This window comes from Egretta garzetta, unplaced genomic scaffold, assembly GCF_000687185.1.
Source record: "Egretta garzetta isolate BGI_Z169 unplaced genomic scaffold, ASM68718v1 scaffold287, whole genome shotgun sequence".
In the NCBI taxonomy this organism is placed as follows: Eukaryota; Metazoa; Chordata; class Aves; order Pelecaniformes; family Ardeidae; genus Egretta; species Egretta garzetta.
In genome coordinates, this window is record NW_009260435.1 from 5,985,411 (window position 1) to 6,000,882 (window position 15,472).

At 35.6% G+C, this 15,472-nt stretch overlaps 2 protein-coding genes across 8 annotated transcripts in view; both read left to right on the plus strand.

The window, feature by feature from the left end:
• Window positions 1-14,751, plus strand: part of BNIP2 (BCL2 interacting protein 2) — a 27,086-nt gene extending 12,335 nt beyond the window's left edge. For 3 of the 7 annotated variants that reach the window (XM_035899610.1, XM_035899611.1, XM_009643959.2), the window contains 9 exons: window positions 512-579; window positions 1,688-1,855; window positions 3,748-3,924; window positions 4,589-4,691; window positions 4,986-5,117; window positions 5,678-5,764; window positions 5,913-6,011; window positions 7,465-7,500; window positions 10,057-14,751. In XM_035899610.1, the coding sequence (XP_035755503.1) occupies window positions 512-579; window positions 1,688-1,855; window positions 3,748-3,924; window positions 4,589-4,691; window positions 4,986-5,117; window positions 5,678-5,764; window positions 5,913-6,011; window positions 7,465-7,500; window positions 10,057-10,105 (919 nt within the window). In that variant the 3' untranslated portion in view covers window positions 10,106-14,751. The remainder of the gene's footprint in view (window positions 1-511; window positions 580-1,687; window positions 1,856-3,747; window positions 3,925-4,588; window positions 4,692-4,985; window positions 5,118-5,677; window positions 5,765-5,912; window positions 6,012-7,464; window positions 7,501-10,056) is intronic. The other 4 variants (XM_035899612.1, XM_035899613.1, XM_035899614.1 and 1 more) reach the window with 4 other exon arrangements.
• Window positions 14,752-15,369: 618 nt separating this feature from the next.
• Window positions 15,370-15,472, plus strand: part of GTF2A2 (general transcription factor IIA subunit 2) — a 7,666-nt gene continuing 7,563 nt past the window's right edge. The window contains exon 1 of the mRNA XM_009643960.2: window positions 15,370-15,450. The gene's annotated coding sequence lies outside the window, so the exon portion shown is untranslated. The remainder of the gene's footprint in view (window positions 15,451-15,472) is intronic.

A 15,472-nucleotide genomic window follows, 5' to 3' on the forward strand; every position in this document is an offset into this window, starting at 1 on the left:
CTTTGCTTGTTCTCTGTGGTAATCTTTTGCAACTACATTGTTTGCGTATAATTACCAGTGTCTGAAGGCCCAAATATTTTGTTAAACAATATTTCCGAGCAAATTTTTTAACTGTTAAAACTGCTAGCGATGCTTGGGCCTACAAAGAAACTAAACCAGCTGACTTCAGAGGCATTCTATGATAACATGACTAAACTACTTCTGTAACGTATTTCATGTCAAATTTTCTCAAGCAAGAATATGACAAATTTTCTGAAGGATGACATACTGATAGCAACATGTATTTTGGCATTTGTCACATCAGCAGATGGTCACTTAATTGCTGTAAAGGAATTTTCTGCTACTTTGGTGCTTTGTTTACTGAAAGCTTGAACTTAAGCTATAAGTAAATTTAGTTCAGTACTATCCCACAGTGGTTTTTTAGTAGTGCATGAGTCTAAATATTTGGTGTTTAGCTGGCTATTCAAAAAAGAAAAAGTTTTGTAACAATAGTTTCTACTTTGTGCGCTAGGCCCCTGCCAGAGGATGATCCTGTTGAGTCAGATATATTGGCTGCAGCTGGAACAGAAAGTGAAGCTGGTAAGAACATTCCACTCCAGTCAAGCTGACTGATGCTGCTCAGATGGCTGTTTTAAAGCTCTGTTTAGGATGGTCTTGGGGTGGTTTTGGGGTTGGTTTTTTTTTTTTTTGGTGATTGGCTTTTTTTTTTGAGTCAGGCTTGAGGAAACAGCGTTCTAAATGACATTTTTGTTTATGAGGGGTATTATAAACAAATTGTCTAGAAAGAAAAGGGGTTTGGAATAATATATGAGACTCTTCATCCTGCCTGTGAACAGAGCTATCCAGGTAATACTGGACAAAAATGAATCATTGCACTCCCTGACCTGTCTTAAAATTACGGTTTGTTATTTGGCTTCTGTTTTGCTCTAAGTTTCAGACCTTTGTGGCCTTCTAAGAACGTTGCCTGTCTGAGTGGTCAGAGGGGAAATAATAAGGATTTTTTTTTTTTTTTACATTTTTAAATTTTTTGGATCTTGTCTCTCTGCTTTAGTTGTGGCATTTCCAGTGCCGGATCAGTCATTTTATTTTATTCCCTGCTTTCAACTGCTGTCTAGATCATGCAAGTATTTGCCTTGTGTCTTAAAGCATGCTGTGTATTCACCTAATAGTTTAAATTTTTTGTCCTCGCTGTTGTCTGTTAGCCTTCTTTTTTTGCAGCTTGTAATTTTTTTTTTATTTCATCAAAGAAGGTTATAATGTTACTTATACCTAACAAAAAGAAGGGCTAGAGACATAAATATATTGCATTATTTGCAATGATTATTTAGTGTAATATCTAGAACAACTCGCAGTACACTTTGATATAAATAGCATGGGCAATAGTTGCTTAGGTGGTGGCAGCACTTCAGGTTTTTCTTTTGTAAGGAGGATGGATGGTGGTCTACCACTGTGATCATAATATGTATGCAATTGCTAAACTTACGTTCTTGAGGACTTGAGAACTTTGACCTCCAAGTGCTGTTCTTTTCACCCTGTGTTTAGTTCTTATTCCAAAGATGCATTGTTTAAATTATGGGCATTAACTTCCAATGCATTCTGAGAAAGCATGGTGCTTTCTGTCTTGTTAATATGCTTATCTAAACTTGCTTTAGCTTTGAAAATAAATAAATTGCTTTTTTAAACACAGAGGTTAATGGAACCAAAGTGAGGAAGAAACTAGCAGCTCCAGATATTAGCTTAACTTTGGATCACAGTGAAGAATCTGTTTTGTCTGATGACTTGGATGAGAGTGGAGAGATTGATTTGGATGATTTGGATACTCCTTCAGAAAATAGTAATGAGTTTGAATGGGAAGGTAAGTATTTTGTTAATTTTTTCTGATGCCCTAAAATATTTCTGTTTTCTTATGTGCAGGTCAACAGTTTTTCAGGTGGGAATAACTGACTTAGTATTACAGGAGGAAAAATATAAAAGGAATGATTAGATTAGAAATTGGAAATAGGCGCAATGAATTTTAAAGAGCAAATCAGACCTTGACTGATTTGAGCAAACAGGCAACATAATATATTAGCTGTAACTCCAAATAAACTTAGGTGAATGTCATTAAAAACCTGTAAGATTTGAAGTTATGGAAAATACTCTCTGTTAGAGTATGTTTTTTAAGAACTGACCTGGGAAAAAAAATACCAAAGGTGTTTTGTGTGTATTATAGAGAAGTTTTAAATGGAGGCAAACCATATAAAGGGATATAGATTAGCTACTCAGAAACTGATGAATTGCAAGCCTTTGTATATAAGGAGGACTGAATGGTATTTTTAAAAAACTATTGAGTAACACCTGATCTTATAGCTTACTGTGGTGAGAATGGCAAAAGGTCAGTAGGCTTTGAGTTTGCATGCTTTCTGGATTGACTGGAGGTGGTAGAAGAGCCTCTGATTTGTGTCAAGGAATTCTGAAATGACTTGATAGGAAGTTAACTTAGCCACACTATTAATAATCTTAATTTTAAGAAACTATATAGATGTTTCATCTCACTCTTAGAGGCAGAACCTGGAGATTCTGACAAGTTTTATTTGAGATAAAGTTCTGTGTTGAAGTTAAAGCACCAGTTTTAAACTTGCAGTTTAATTACATTTTAAGGCCATTTTATGTAAGCCAAGAACTGTTGTGTCGGTCAAACAGTTGGAGTCTTTAACTTCTGTAAACTTCATGATTTAAGAAGGTCTCAAACATGTAAACTCAATTATTTTTATCCTGGAAATAAAATTATTTTATTTCCTGAGTAAAGAGGAAGCTCTCTTTTCACTGTTAAGTATGAAACACTACCTGTTCTTCATGCCATGATAGCTTATAAATGGAGAAACACACTTTTTAGAATAAGGGTTTTTTTTAAATAGCTAAAGACATATTGCAGGTGAAGTTTTCTTAACAGACTCTGGGTTTACCTGTGTATAAAAGGATTTTCATCATTTTAGTGAAGAAGAATTGGTATTTGGGGTTAGTTTTGCAATGATGCAAATGAAATGTTCCAAATGTTTGTGCCTTGTTTTTACAAGTGGCTGAAAAGGGTTTCTGTCTTTTCTTCCTTTAATGCTGCTGCCTTCATTTTCCTGGAAGGATAGTTTCAATTAACAGCTTTGTCTTGGGAACAGACAACTAACTTGCAGTAGGTTTTTCTCGCTTTGGGTAAGGTCTATGCAACAAAGTCGAGAATCATAATTTAATTGGAGCAAATTGTTTTACAAATTGCTGTCAGCATAAATTTCACAAATATTGATTGCACATGTGAATTAGACTTAATTTCTGATAGATTTGCCTGCATGTCTGCTTGCAAGGTACTGTCAATGTTTTAAAACCTGCTTTTATGTAAATCTGTGATCAAGCAACCTGTGTAATTATCATTGGAGTTAACCACTTTGTCTATTTCGGTGAGATTCATCAAGGTCTGTGTTCTGAAAGCCTACAATTAAATAGGCTTCCTACACAAATGGAAATTTGTCATGTACTTTAACATAGAAAACTACAGTCAATGGATAACTGCCAACATAGAGTATTTTGATAAAAAGTATGTGACACGCATGAGGTCCTATTTTGTAAAGACTGAATGAACTAAGTCAGCTGATACTGTCTGACTGGCTAAAGAATATTAAAATAGATGAGATAGCAAAGTGGTTAACCTGTGTTGTAATTGATTGTCACTATACATAGTATTCATAATGCATCTTGATCACGTTTTAACTTTGGCAGATGATCTTCCAAAACCAAAAACTACTGATGTAATTAGGAAAGGATCGCTTACTGAATACACTGCGGCAGAGGAGAAGGATGACGGCCGACACTGGCGAACGTTTAGGATTGGAGAACAGAACCATAGGGTGGACATGAAGGCAATTGAACCATATAAAAAAGTTATCAGTCATGGTGGTAAGGATTAGTGATGTGCTGAGGGGAACTGTTGAGAAACTACTTCTTTAAGCTGAGTTGGGTGGCACAGGAAGAGCTTTGGGCATAAAGACTCATGTGATGATTGATTTGTTGCAGTATTAAGGCATATGGTTGATTTCCTATTTTTTCCTCTGTTAAACTGAAGTTCCAAAATGTTCACATGTTCAGATGAAGCTACTAACAATAAGATGTGTATGTAATAAGATGTATTTGTCTGTTCTGCAGTGTCAGTGCTACCAGTATAATTTTCATGTGGTTAAGAGTGTTGAGAGCATTTACGTAGATCTACTAAGGCATAAATCAATTTAATGACTGTTCTCAACAGTCTGTGGAGTTTAGGTTGGAAGAAAAGCTGACTATATCAAATGTTACTAAATATACTAAGATTCTATACTGAGATGTTGATTGTAGGTACAGCATTTGATTTACATCAACTTCAGCTATTTCTTTAGAAGTAGACAAACTTTAAAAAGAAATCTTGATGTTTTCTGTAACTTTATGAATCTGTCCATATAGAATAGATGTTTGTAAATCTCTTTAAGGTAAATAATGAACAAGCTTACTGAATGTTCTTGACTTTGTGTAAATGTAGTCAATGTATAGTCACCTTTGTCACTACTGCTGCTTTTTTCTTTGGTTTTAGGTTACTATGGCGATGGCTTAAATGCAATTGTTGTGTTTGCAGTTTGCTTTATGCCTGAAAGCAGCCAGCCTAACTACAGATATCTAATGGACAATCTATTTAAGTAAGTCATCATCTGCCTCTGAATACTGTCTTAATTTCACATTGTAAAACTTAGCATTTTAATGTAAGGGCAATTACTTCTCTTTTTTTTAATTAAGCTTTTTATATTTCAGATGAGGGAAAGTTAACAAGTAGAAAAGCAACTAGATCTGCTTTAGGGGAAGGAAAAAATCATTAGATGTTGCTCAACACTGTTGACAACTCTGTATTTTTTTAAATATAGCTGAGCACTACCAGGAACTACTTTAATATCAACTGATCTTCCCTTGAAAGTTTTCTTTGCTTGTCTCTGCAGGTATGTAATTGGCACTTTAGAGCTGTTAGTAGCGGAGAACTACATGATAGTTTACCTGAATGGTGCAACAACACGGAGAAAAATGCCAAGTTTAGGCTGGCTTAGGAAATGTTACCAGCAAATTGATAGAAGGTAAGAAGCTCTGCAGTGTTTTCTGACAATGTTCATGTGCTTGGTGATCTACATACCTAGGAAAAAACACTGTTAATTTCGTGTATTGAAAACATCTTCCTAAGCTAGACAATGTGGAATAATGCTACAGACATGCCTGATTTTTTTTTTTGTTGGTTTCTTTTTTTTTGTTGTGAAAATAGTAGTGTTGGAATACTAAATACTCTTAGCAAATACAAAATCCTTAAAACTTCATGTATTAATATGGTAAGGTAATAAGGGGGGGGTCTTTCGTGAACAACTTCATCATTAGTTGTGTAAAAAGATTCAAATAAACTTCTCTGGAATGTTATTTTCTTGTCATTGTTGCAAACTGATACTGCATCTTAAAATTTTACTATGCCATTGTGTGGTATTTTTTTTTCTTCTGGCAGATGGTAATTTCCTAGTAATGGAAAGTCAGAATACTAGATTTGTGACAGTTGTGCTTGCAAAAATATACTTTTAATATATTAAAAAAAAAAACCTTGTCATGCTGCCTCTTTCGTCTAGTAATTATGTCTGCTGTTTGAATTCTTCAGGTTAAGGAAAAATCTGAAATCATTAATCATAGTTCATCCTTCTTGGTTCATCAGAACACTGCTGGCCATCACAAAACCTTTTATTAGGTAATACTCTGGAAGCTTTTTTTTAAAATCCTAACAGAATCACAGAATCGTAACAACTGTTTACTTTAAACTTCAAAAACTTTTTTAATATTGACATACTGAAAAAGTTTTGTAGTTGTAACCTTACCCTGCATTTGTTCTTCCACAGCTCAAAATTCAGCCAAAAAATTAGGTATGTCTTTACCCTGGCAGAACTAGCTGAACTCATCCCCATGGAATACGTTGGCATCCCAGAATGCATAAAACAGTACGTTTTATTATTCAAACATGTTCTACACTGATCATGTTTTAGAACTGGTATATATCATATTCAGTGATTGATTTGAATGTAATACTTTGCACTGATAAAATTCAGCTTAACTTGGATCATTGCTATCTCTAGGAGGAGTATCCACGTTTGACCATATTGCTGACTACAGTTTGGTGTGCAGTAACATGGATAGTCAAAATGTTAATGTATAGGGATTTTCACAGTTAGTGCCTTACGTAATTATGAAGTTATGGGGTGAAAATTAGTCTTCTAGAAGCAAGACCACATTCCAGTTATTCTACCCTTTAGTATACCAAACTGGCTTGTGAGTGAGAAATTCTGGGCTTGTTGATACTGAAGCTAATTATAATATCTTCAGTGTTCATGTTAAAATATGAAACGAGTGAAGTGGTGAAATACCACTGGGTTGGATTTTATTTAAGAGCTGTGGTGGAAAAATGCTGAATCCTTACCCATAACAGTTCTAAAACTATGTTGCTGAAGAGGTGAAGGAAGTATCAATATCCTTGGTTTTCTCTTCTTCCTTCCCTCCAGATACAAATAGCTGTTTTAATATCAGCACAACTCTGCTCTCAAATATGATGATGACACTTTTTTCAATAGCATTTGTGGGTGCGGTAATAAGAGTAGAAGCTATAAACTTGGGTCTTAAAAAAGCCAGATGAAAATACTAACAATTCTGATGATAAATTGATCAGCCTATTAGAGGGCATAACATATAAAACCTATAAAATATGCATCACAATAGGTGATCACAGACTGGAAACTCCATAAGGAAAGATGGTATAGACTCACTGTGTGGATAGAAGGGCACATCCATGTTTGACAAATCCCTCCACCCACCCCTGCAAATGGCTGGTTATTGCAGTAAACATTCAGCTGGTATCAGCTGCACAACTTAATTTTTTATAAAATAGAGAAAATGCAGTTTTCTTGGGTCAGGGAGGAAAGCCATGACAATGCTGAAGCAGCCTTGTCTTATCTTTAAGAGTTTTTTTTTCACTGGGGCTTTTGAAGGATGTTATGCATATTCAGACTGTCATTCCAAGTCTTGAAAGACTTCTTTCTGTATTGACGAACCTTTAACTGTTCAGCAAAAGCTGAACTTGGTTAATAATCCCTCACAGAAGTCTGAGAATATTTGGCTTCAAACTGTTATGAATACCAACTTTAAATTTTAGAGATGGATGTTAATGCTGTACAAGAAGTGGTATTGAATTCATATGTTCTGTCATAGTAACTAAATCTTAATGCTTCTTGTTTAATGGTTATAAATGTTGGAGGTAGAATATATTTTTTCTTAATTACATCAGTTTCAAAGCTTGATATGTTTCTACAAACTGTATTGAAACTAATATCAGTTTGCAGCTTCTGTTGAATTTGGCCTTTGTATGTTATATTTACTGAAATCAAACTTTTCCTCACCAAGGTATGAAGAAGAAAAGTTTAGAAAGAAACAGAAAAGGTATATTCATATTTTGATTAGGGTTGCATCTAGATAAGACAACTTGCACTGCAACTAACTCCCAGTTGATTGGCTTGCATAAAGGAATAAGCATTTGTAAATATAAACATGCACTAGTGACTTCAGTTTTTATGCATGAAAGTAACTATACTGCCTGCAAGTACAGTATATTGTCTAAAAGAACTCACCCTGGATGTTCAGACAGATATTTGCGAATAGTCTCTATTACTCTATTACATGAAATGCTCACTTTTAAGGGGATACATGGATTCTCAGCTGAATCTTCAAGAGGCAAAAGTAGTGCTTCTGTATGAATGAGTTAAATTTTCGTTGTTTCTAACAAGAAGTGATGTCTGAGGGAAGAGCTGATTTTAGGTGCTAAGCTGTAGCTATGCATCAGCAGAGATGCAAGTTTGGAAGAAATTCTAATATTGAGTCTTGTATTTTGTATTTTTGGTATTCACTATCTCTTTAGTTATTGACTTGCACAGATGCAATCTAATTTAGTATTATTAGTGCTGTTTGTATTTGCAGTGCCTATGTTCCTTGCTAATAAATATTGGATTTTAATTTTGTTAATTTTCAGTGTCCTGCTAACTATTCAAGCTCTTCCAGCAGCTGATGAAATTTTTTGAATGGATGTGTTATTTTTTCACTCTGTCACTAACAAATGTTCTGAAAGGTTTTGCTGCTAACTTTTGCTTTTTTTAATTACTCTTCCTGTGTGTGCACAACTATTGAGGCAGGTTTATTGTCTAAATTGGGTAATGGACATAGACAGGAACACTGAGAGATTAAAATAAAAGGAATTTAAATTCTTTCTGAAAGCTAGCAGGTAAAGCTAGTGACAAGTATTGAACATTCTCTAGGAATTATTCCAAATAAGTGATAATCTTGCAGTGTGTAACCTGAAGTACTAAGCCTGTCAAATTTAAGAAACCCTTTCAGTACATACTGAACAACAGTTCTGCTTGATCCCCCCCAGCGTGCATAATTTCGCCCAATTCTATTGCAAGGCCTACTGTATTCAGGGTGCAAACCTGAGACATTCAAACAATAATGTAAAGACTTTTAAAAATCCCCAGTACAAGAAGTGCTTTTTAGTATCCCTGTCAATACCATCACTTATACTACCATCACTTTTGTAAAAGGTAGTATGTTTCTTAGTGAAACTTCTGTATAGAGGAGAGGTCACAGGCACGATTTGATACTGAGACTTCAATCAGGTTGAAAGCAGTTGTAGGCATGATTTATTATATCTGGGAGATGTGTCTTAAGTTTAGTTACTGAATTTGTTCAGGATGGCAGTAGGAATTCTTTGGCTATGTGTATGAGTCACTTTGGAAGCTGGAATATGATGTGCTTCTATGGATTTGTATTGTGAGCTGTATGTTTATGCATAGCTTGTTTGCATTAGCTTACCATATTTTCTTACACTTTCTGAGATTAGTTGTATAAGTCATATCAAAACATGCTTTCCTAAGATACTGCAGTGAAGATGGGGTGAATTGCAGCCACGTACTGTGTGAGTGAACAGGTATTTGACTAGGGCCATTGCTTCTAGACAGTGCTGCTCCAGACCTTATGTACTAGTTTCAGTTCTTACAGCTGGGGGAAAAACAAACAAAATTTGCCTCCCACTTTTATGGGTTCACAGCCTGGAAGAGCTGTCATTGTTTTTATCATTTTGAAGACCTATAGTTTGAGAGACTGGGCAGGTAGATTAGATGATTAGGTTGTTAGAAGACAAACTTGGCCTTAGCCTCTCTCACTTTGGAACTGCTGTTGGGTTTAAAATTAATTTACCTCCATGCACAACTTATTTTCCAGAAGATCCAGTTAAGACTGTAGCTTGTTCTTACTGTAAAGAGAAGTACATTTCATGCAGGACTGTCAACCATCCACTGGTTTCTGCAAAACATTTTCTTTGCTAGCCCCAAGGCAGATACTAAGAAAAAAAAAACCACCAAAAAACCCACAAACAAAAATGGTTTTAGCAGCATGATGGTGAATTTTTGCTGTGTAATTAAAAGAGTCTTAGAACTTAATAGAAATATTGCAGCTAAGGAGTCACTTAACTTTTGTTGATTCAACTAGTGCTGTTACATTCTTGGCTTAATTACTACAACATTAAAGGTAATTCGGTGCTTATTCTGTAGTGTATGTATTCATCAAAGTAGTAGTGCTTGACAGAATTGTCATGTTACCTGTAAACTTGGATTCCTGCTTGCATTCATTAATAAAAACACAGAACCTGCTTTTTTCTTCTGTAGTCAAACTTCGCTTGCACTTTTCAAATGCTTCTTTTCAAATGCTATATTTAAATGGTTTCTTAACAATTTTAATTTCTAGGGGGAGGTAGGAAAATAGATTTTAAAAAAGCATTGTTGTGACTGCATTCAATAAAAATCTTAATTTAGTATTCACTAAAGCTTTTTCTATGTCAAAGCTTTATTTTCTTGTTAAGATTAATAGTTTTTGCTTAATATATATAAGCCATCAAACTAAACTACTTGTTAACATAGTTTCAATTTTACTGCTTTCTTTGCTAAGCAGGGTTGACCAAGAGCTGAATGGAAAACAAGAGCAGAAAAGCGAACAGTAAGTTTGGAGTCCAAACAAGAATGAAGAATATGCAGATGGAATGATGCTATTTTTGCTCCATTTACAATGCATTCTCTGTGTGTGTATATATTATATAACCTGTTGCAAAAGGTGCTTAATTTCTTTGGACTAGCACACAATGGACTGCTTACTGCTGTATTGGTTTGTCTTGACTTTAATAGCTATGTTTATGTAATAATTTTATATTGCTAATTGTCAAAGAACCCTATGTTTTCAGAGGATGTTCTTGCAATTGTTTATCTAAATGATGCATGTTCTTCAGTAAAATATTTATATACCTAAATGTTAAAGGAAAGAGATAATATATATTTTTATGACTGAGCAATGTATTGTGTGTACCTGCTGAAGGAATTCATTTGCAGGTAGACAAGGCCATAAGTGACTTGTATAAATCTGTTTTGCTATAAATGGTCAAGTGCATTTCTTTGTTGTCACAGATACCTTAATTTGTTTGGATATTAACAATGGCATAATGTAGTCTTTCACAAGTGTGGAGATTGTTATTTTTGTTCACATACCTAACACAAACAGAGTACTCATTTACCTCACTAGAGTGAGCTTGAGCTTTGGTGTCTTTTAGTCCACTTTTCAGAAAGCAGAACTACAGGTCTGTAAACTTCAGTCTGTTGGCCAAAGGTTTTAAGCCTAAGCTGCAACGGAAGCTAAACTGTTTGAATGACTAGTAAGTTATCAGACTTATCAGTCCTTTCTCAATTTAAGTTGCAAATTTAGATTCTGCTTCAATAAGTCAAGGCTATCTCAGCTACCAGTAGGAAATGAGTTCATTGCAGTTCTTCCTGGAGGAATATCGGTTGTCACCAGTAGGAACTCTGGCCATACTCAGTAGAGCTTGGGAGATATTCCAGCCATAATATCAATGGTTGGCAGAGGTATGGGGAGTCTTAGGCTACCTCTGTCATCCTTGTAGATGAAACATCCATTTCTAAAGTTCTTAGTTTGGTACATCATACCAGCCCTAATTTTACTTAACAAAAAAGTGATTTAAAGGTTGGGGTTGTTTTTTCTCCCCACAATGGTAGTAAACTAGTGTGTGTAAGAGGTGTTCTTGGGCACCTAACTAGGGTTTATAGGTTTATCAGGGCAACAATAATGCACCAGTTGATGTGTTGTGAAAGTTTGCAATATCTTCTGATAATCATTGTGATTTCCCTGTAAGGAAAGATGCATGCAAATAAATCCTTTCAGGAGTTGAGCAATATCATCTATTGTAGCAAATATATTAAATCTGCACTTCTGTTTTTTATGCTCACAATTTTGTCTTAATGCCAAAAATATCAGTTCTCTAATTATATTAAAAGTTAGTGTTACACAGTTCTCTTATTTAAAAAAATAAGGTTGCATTCAACCAGATTAGTACCTGACACTGATAAATAGCAGTCAAGAGAGACTTCCATGGTCAAGACTTATTACCAATTAACAATTAATCTACTGTCTCTAATGATACATGTATAGACTGAGAGCATATTCATGTCAGATGAGGGCAAATTGCCCATGTCTCTGGGAGTTTGTCTGCAATTCAGAGACTTTCATATCAAGATCTAGGTATTTTTGTTATAGTAGCTTCTGTATCACAGTTTCAGAGAGATTAATATGCAGGATGTTCTCTTTCAACAGGCAATGCTAATTTAGAGTTGCCTTGCATCCATTTCATTGTTTGGATCTTGTTCTGAAAGCAGAACACAAATGTAAACTGTTTCTTTGGGGCTGTCTTATTTCCTGCTTCAGTTTTGATGTTGACCCAGGTTAATGTAAAGTTCCAGTCAGTAAATTAGACACTTTTACAGCCTGTTTACTTCTGGTATGTTCACAGTGTGGTGTGTATGAACATGCACACCTGTAAACCTTCCTGATTTTTACTGATTCTGTGTGGGTCCTAAGCTAGATACTGAGCATTCTGATCATCTCATTTCAAATTTTTCCTAATTAAAAAAGGCTTTTTCTCAGTAAAATCATATTCTTAGAGATGTCCTGTTGCTTCCTATGTGTATGGTGCAATATAGAGTAGCCAGTCCTCTGTATAGAGGATACTATCAAATGATGGGATTGCTATTAATGTCATTCCTGGTGGCCGAGTGATTCTGCAGTTTCATGCTGCAGTAGTACTATTTCTTTTGGAAATGCGTATGTGCTTACCTAATGGTTTATATCTTCAGTGTAAGTTTTTGTGAGTGAATATACAGCACAACAGTTCTTCTGTCCCTAAAGATACTCAGCTTGAGAAGCCGCTGTACTAAAGAATTATTCCCCTCTGACTTGTTGCAGCTCATCATTTAATGGTGAGGTGGATGTTTACAAAAAGCAAAGAGGTCCCAAAGTTATCTTGAACACAAATGGGTAACTTTTTTGTCAAACTTATATTTTTTAAAGCTATAAAAGAATTTCATATATTTTAATATTTAAAAACACGAAAACTTGGAATGTCATACTTTTAATAAAGTTATTTCAAATCCTGAATCACTTCGATAAGATAGTATTGTAGGGAATTTACCTTTCAATGGCACTTCCTTCTAAAAGTAAAACACGTTAGTAGAATAGTCTGAGCCCTGTCAAGAAAAGATAATTTCACTAATTTTCCTTTGATTTGGAGGCCTAGTTAGTTTATATATGCAGTAATAAGTCATTAGTTAGCTTTTGTTATTAATGTGCACAACTGAAATAGAGACATTTGGGCCAGTGGCCGCTGTGTGTGGACGTGACCTTTTGTGAATTGATTTTTACAACAGGATAAGTGTACAGAAGTAGCAAAGATATTTTGGGGAAAGTGTCATTAAAGACTGATGTGAGTAGACTCTAGATTGCTTGAATGTTCTTGCCATTCTGTATAGTATGGCAAAGCCATGTTCTGTTGGAAAGTAATGGAGGGGGATGTATAGGGATTTAGTGCTGAAGCAGATTGAAGTCTTTGAGGTTCAGGGATGTTTAAAATGGAAATTGTTTGGTTCCAAAAGGCTTAGAACTAGTTGGAATAACATGTAAACTTGTTCAGTTTAGCATACCTTTTTTCCTTTGTTTTCAGTGAGCAAATGAAGAATAGTACTTTTTGCTGTGAGGAACTTTGTACTGAGAAACAGTAGTTATATTCTGAATTGCACACAATTAGTATATAGCCTGTATTTGTTAGCATGTTTCAGCAAGTTTGCATCATATGCCTAAATGCTCTAATGACAGCTTAAAACCTTTCAACAGTTCAATTGTATCAAACTTCAAGACTAGATTACATGGTGGTGGTAATGGAATTGTTTATGAAATGACCTTGATGTGTGTGTCATAGGGAGGAGAGGGTGGCATCGGTGCCTAGCCATGTCAGCTTCGCTGATGTCATCTCCTGAAGTGTCTGTAGCTAAGAGAAAATAATGGAACTGCATTGTGAATGGGCACTTTCTAAACTAAATCTGTCACAAAGAAGTAAGTTTCTTGGTGAAAAGTGTATTTCTTCCAGTGTCAAATTTTTGTCTGTGTATCCCGTGGATTTATACAGTATTTATTATGTAGAAAGATGGCTTAAATACATCTGTTATCAAAAGCTGTTGTCTTTGGAGATGACTCTAATTCTCAAGTCATTCCTGTCTCCCTCCAAAAAGACTCATATGAGACACAGAGGGGAACGGGATAATAGCTTGCGTGCTTTTTGTAACCACAGAGCTCTTACAAAGCTTTTGGTGAAAATTCTTATTCAATCCTTGTGGATGCAGGTCATTCTCTAGAGGATTTTTCACAGAATGGTTGTCGGAGATGCTTGAAATAAGTGCTTTAATTATACTTTTTAAGAATACCTGGTTTTAGTCAGAGTAGGACTCTGAAATATAAGGAATATTTAAATATTCTTTTTCTGAAAGACAGATTTTGCAGCTTTCCTAGCTTCAAATTTCTAAGTGAACTACATTGTTTCTCTCTCTTATTATATCTTCTTCCCTATATTGAGCTAACGGGGCGGGGGACGGACATGGACATTTGTGAAGTGAAGAGGGTGCAGTCCTGTTAGTTTTTCATAATTCCTTTCAAGCATGAGTGAGATCAGTGAAATTAAAGCCATTCTTTGTTCAACTAGATACTTTTTTTTTTTCAGTTTTGCAGTTTGGACTGCCCGGCTACTCTGATTTTAAACATACTCATCTTTTTTTCCAGTACTGAAAATTATCTGAGGAGAAGCTACTGTAGTGTTTTCAAAAAGTCAAGTCCTTATCTTACCATGCTCCTTGCTCTATTTTGCTCAGCTGCTAGTTAATATTTATGATATGGAATTCCAGGCTAATAATTACAAAAAATATTTATGGCAGACAGATGCTTACTTTCCCAGTGGCTTTGCAGTGTTTATTACCCACTCATCTGAACAAAGCTCTTTTATTAAAAGGAAAAGCCGGAGTAGTAGGGTGCTCTACCAGTTGAATGGTAGATAAGAAGGGTTAAGACATTGTTAGTATCAGTAAACTTTGTGTCTGATATGGGAAATGTGCAGTGTTTAACAAAATGAAGCTGCTGTAGTCATGCAAAAGCATAGCTTGTGGATAACTGGCTTAAATTGATGTAATAGTCTTCACAGATGTGACTGTTTTCCTTTGCCCATTTAATATAAAACTATCTAAGACTCTTCACCTACCTCCTAAGAATATTGTGATCCTTTCTTTTTAAATGAACTTGTTTTCTGTTTGTGTTCCAAGGTGTCATGGAGTAATGTGATAAACACATTTCTGAATGTGCTAGCTGTTAATACTTACAGTGAACTTTTTAATTAGGAAAAAAAATGCTATACACAATAAATACCTTTTGAAAAAGGTCTGAATGTTTTACTTTACTAAGGAATATATTGATAATATGGGAGTGTTTTGTGATTGATCGCACCACCTGCTCCCTCTCAAAATCCTGAACTTGAATTTTGGTTCCTAGAGCATTGTAGGTGCTGGTTCACTACCCGCAGTGAAATCTAGCAATTATTTTGAAGCTAGTTTTGGAGTTAAATATCTCAAAGGTTTTTGCTAATTCGTACAGGTTGGAGTATGTTAGAGGAAAAGGGGTTAAGCTCTTAATTTAAGGAGGGCATGGATTTCAGCCACTTGAACAAGTAAAATAAACCTAAACCTAGACCTACGTAGGCTTTAATTTTAATTTTTAAAAGTTAACCCTAAGCCCTTGGAAGACTACTCTATGTTTAATGGCTGTACCCCTGGCAGCACCCGCCCCGCTCCCCGCCTAGGGTAGGCCGAGCTCCGCTCACGGGGGCGGGATGAGGCCGGGCCTCGCCGTTCCGCTTCCGGGCCACGGGGCGGCTGAGAAGGGGCCGCTACCTCTTCCGGCCGCTTGGAGCGGGTGAGGCTGGGGGGCGGGGGGG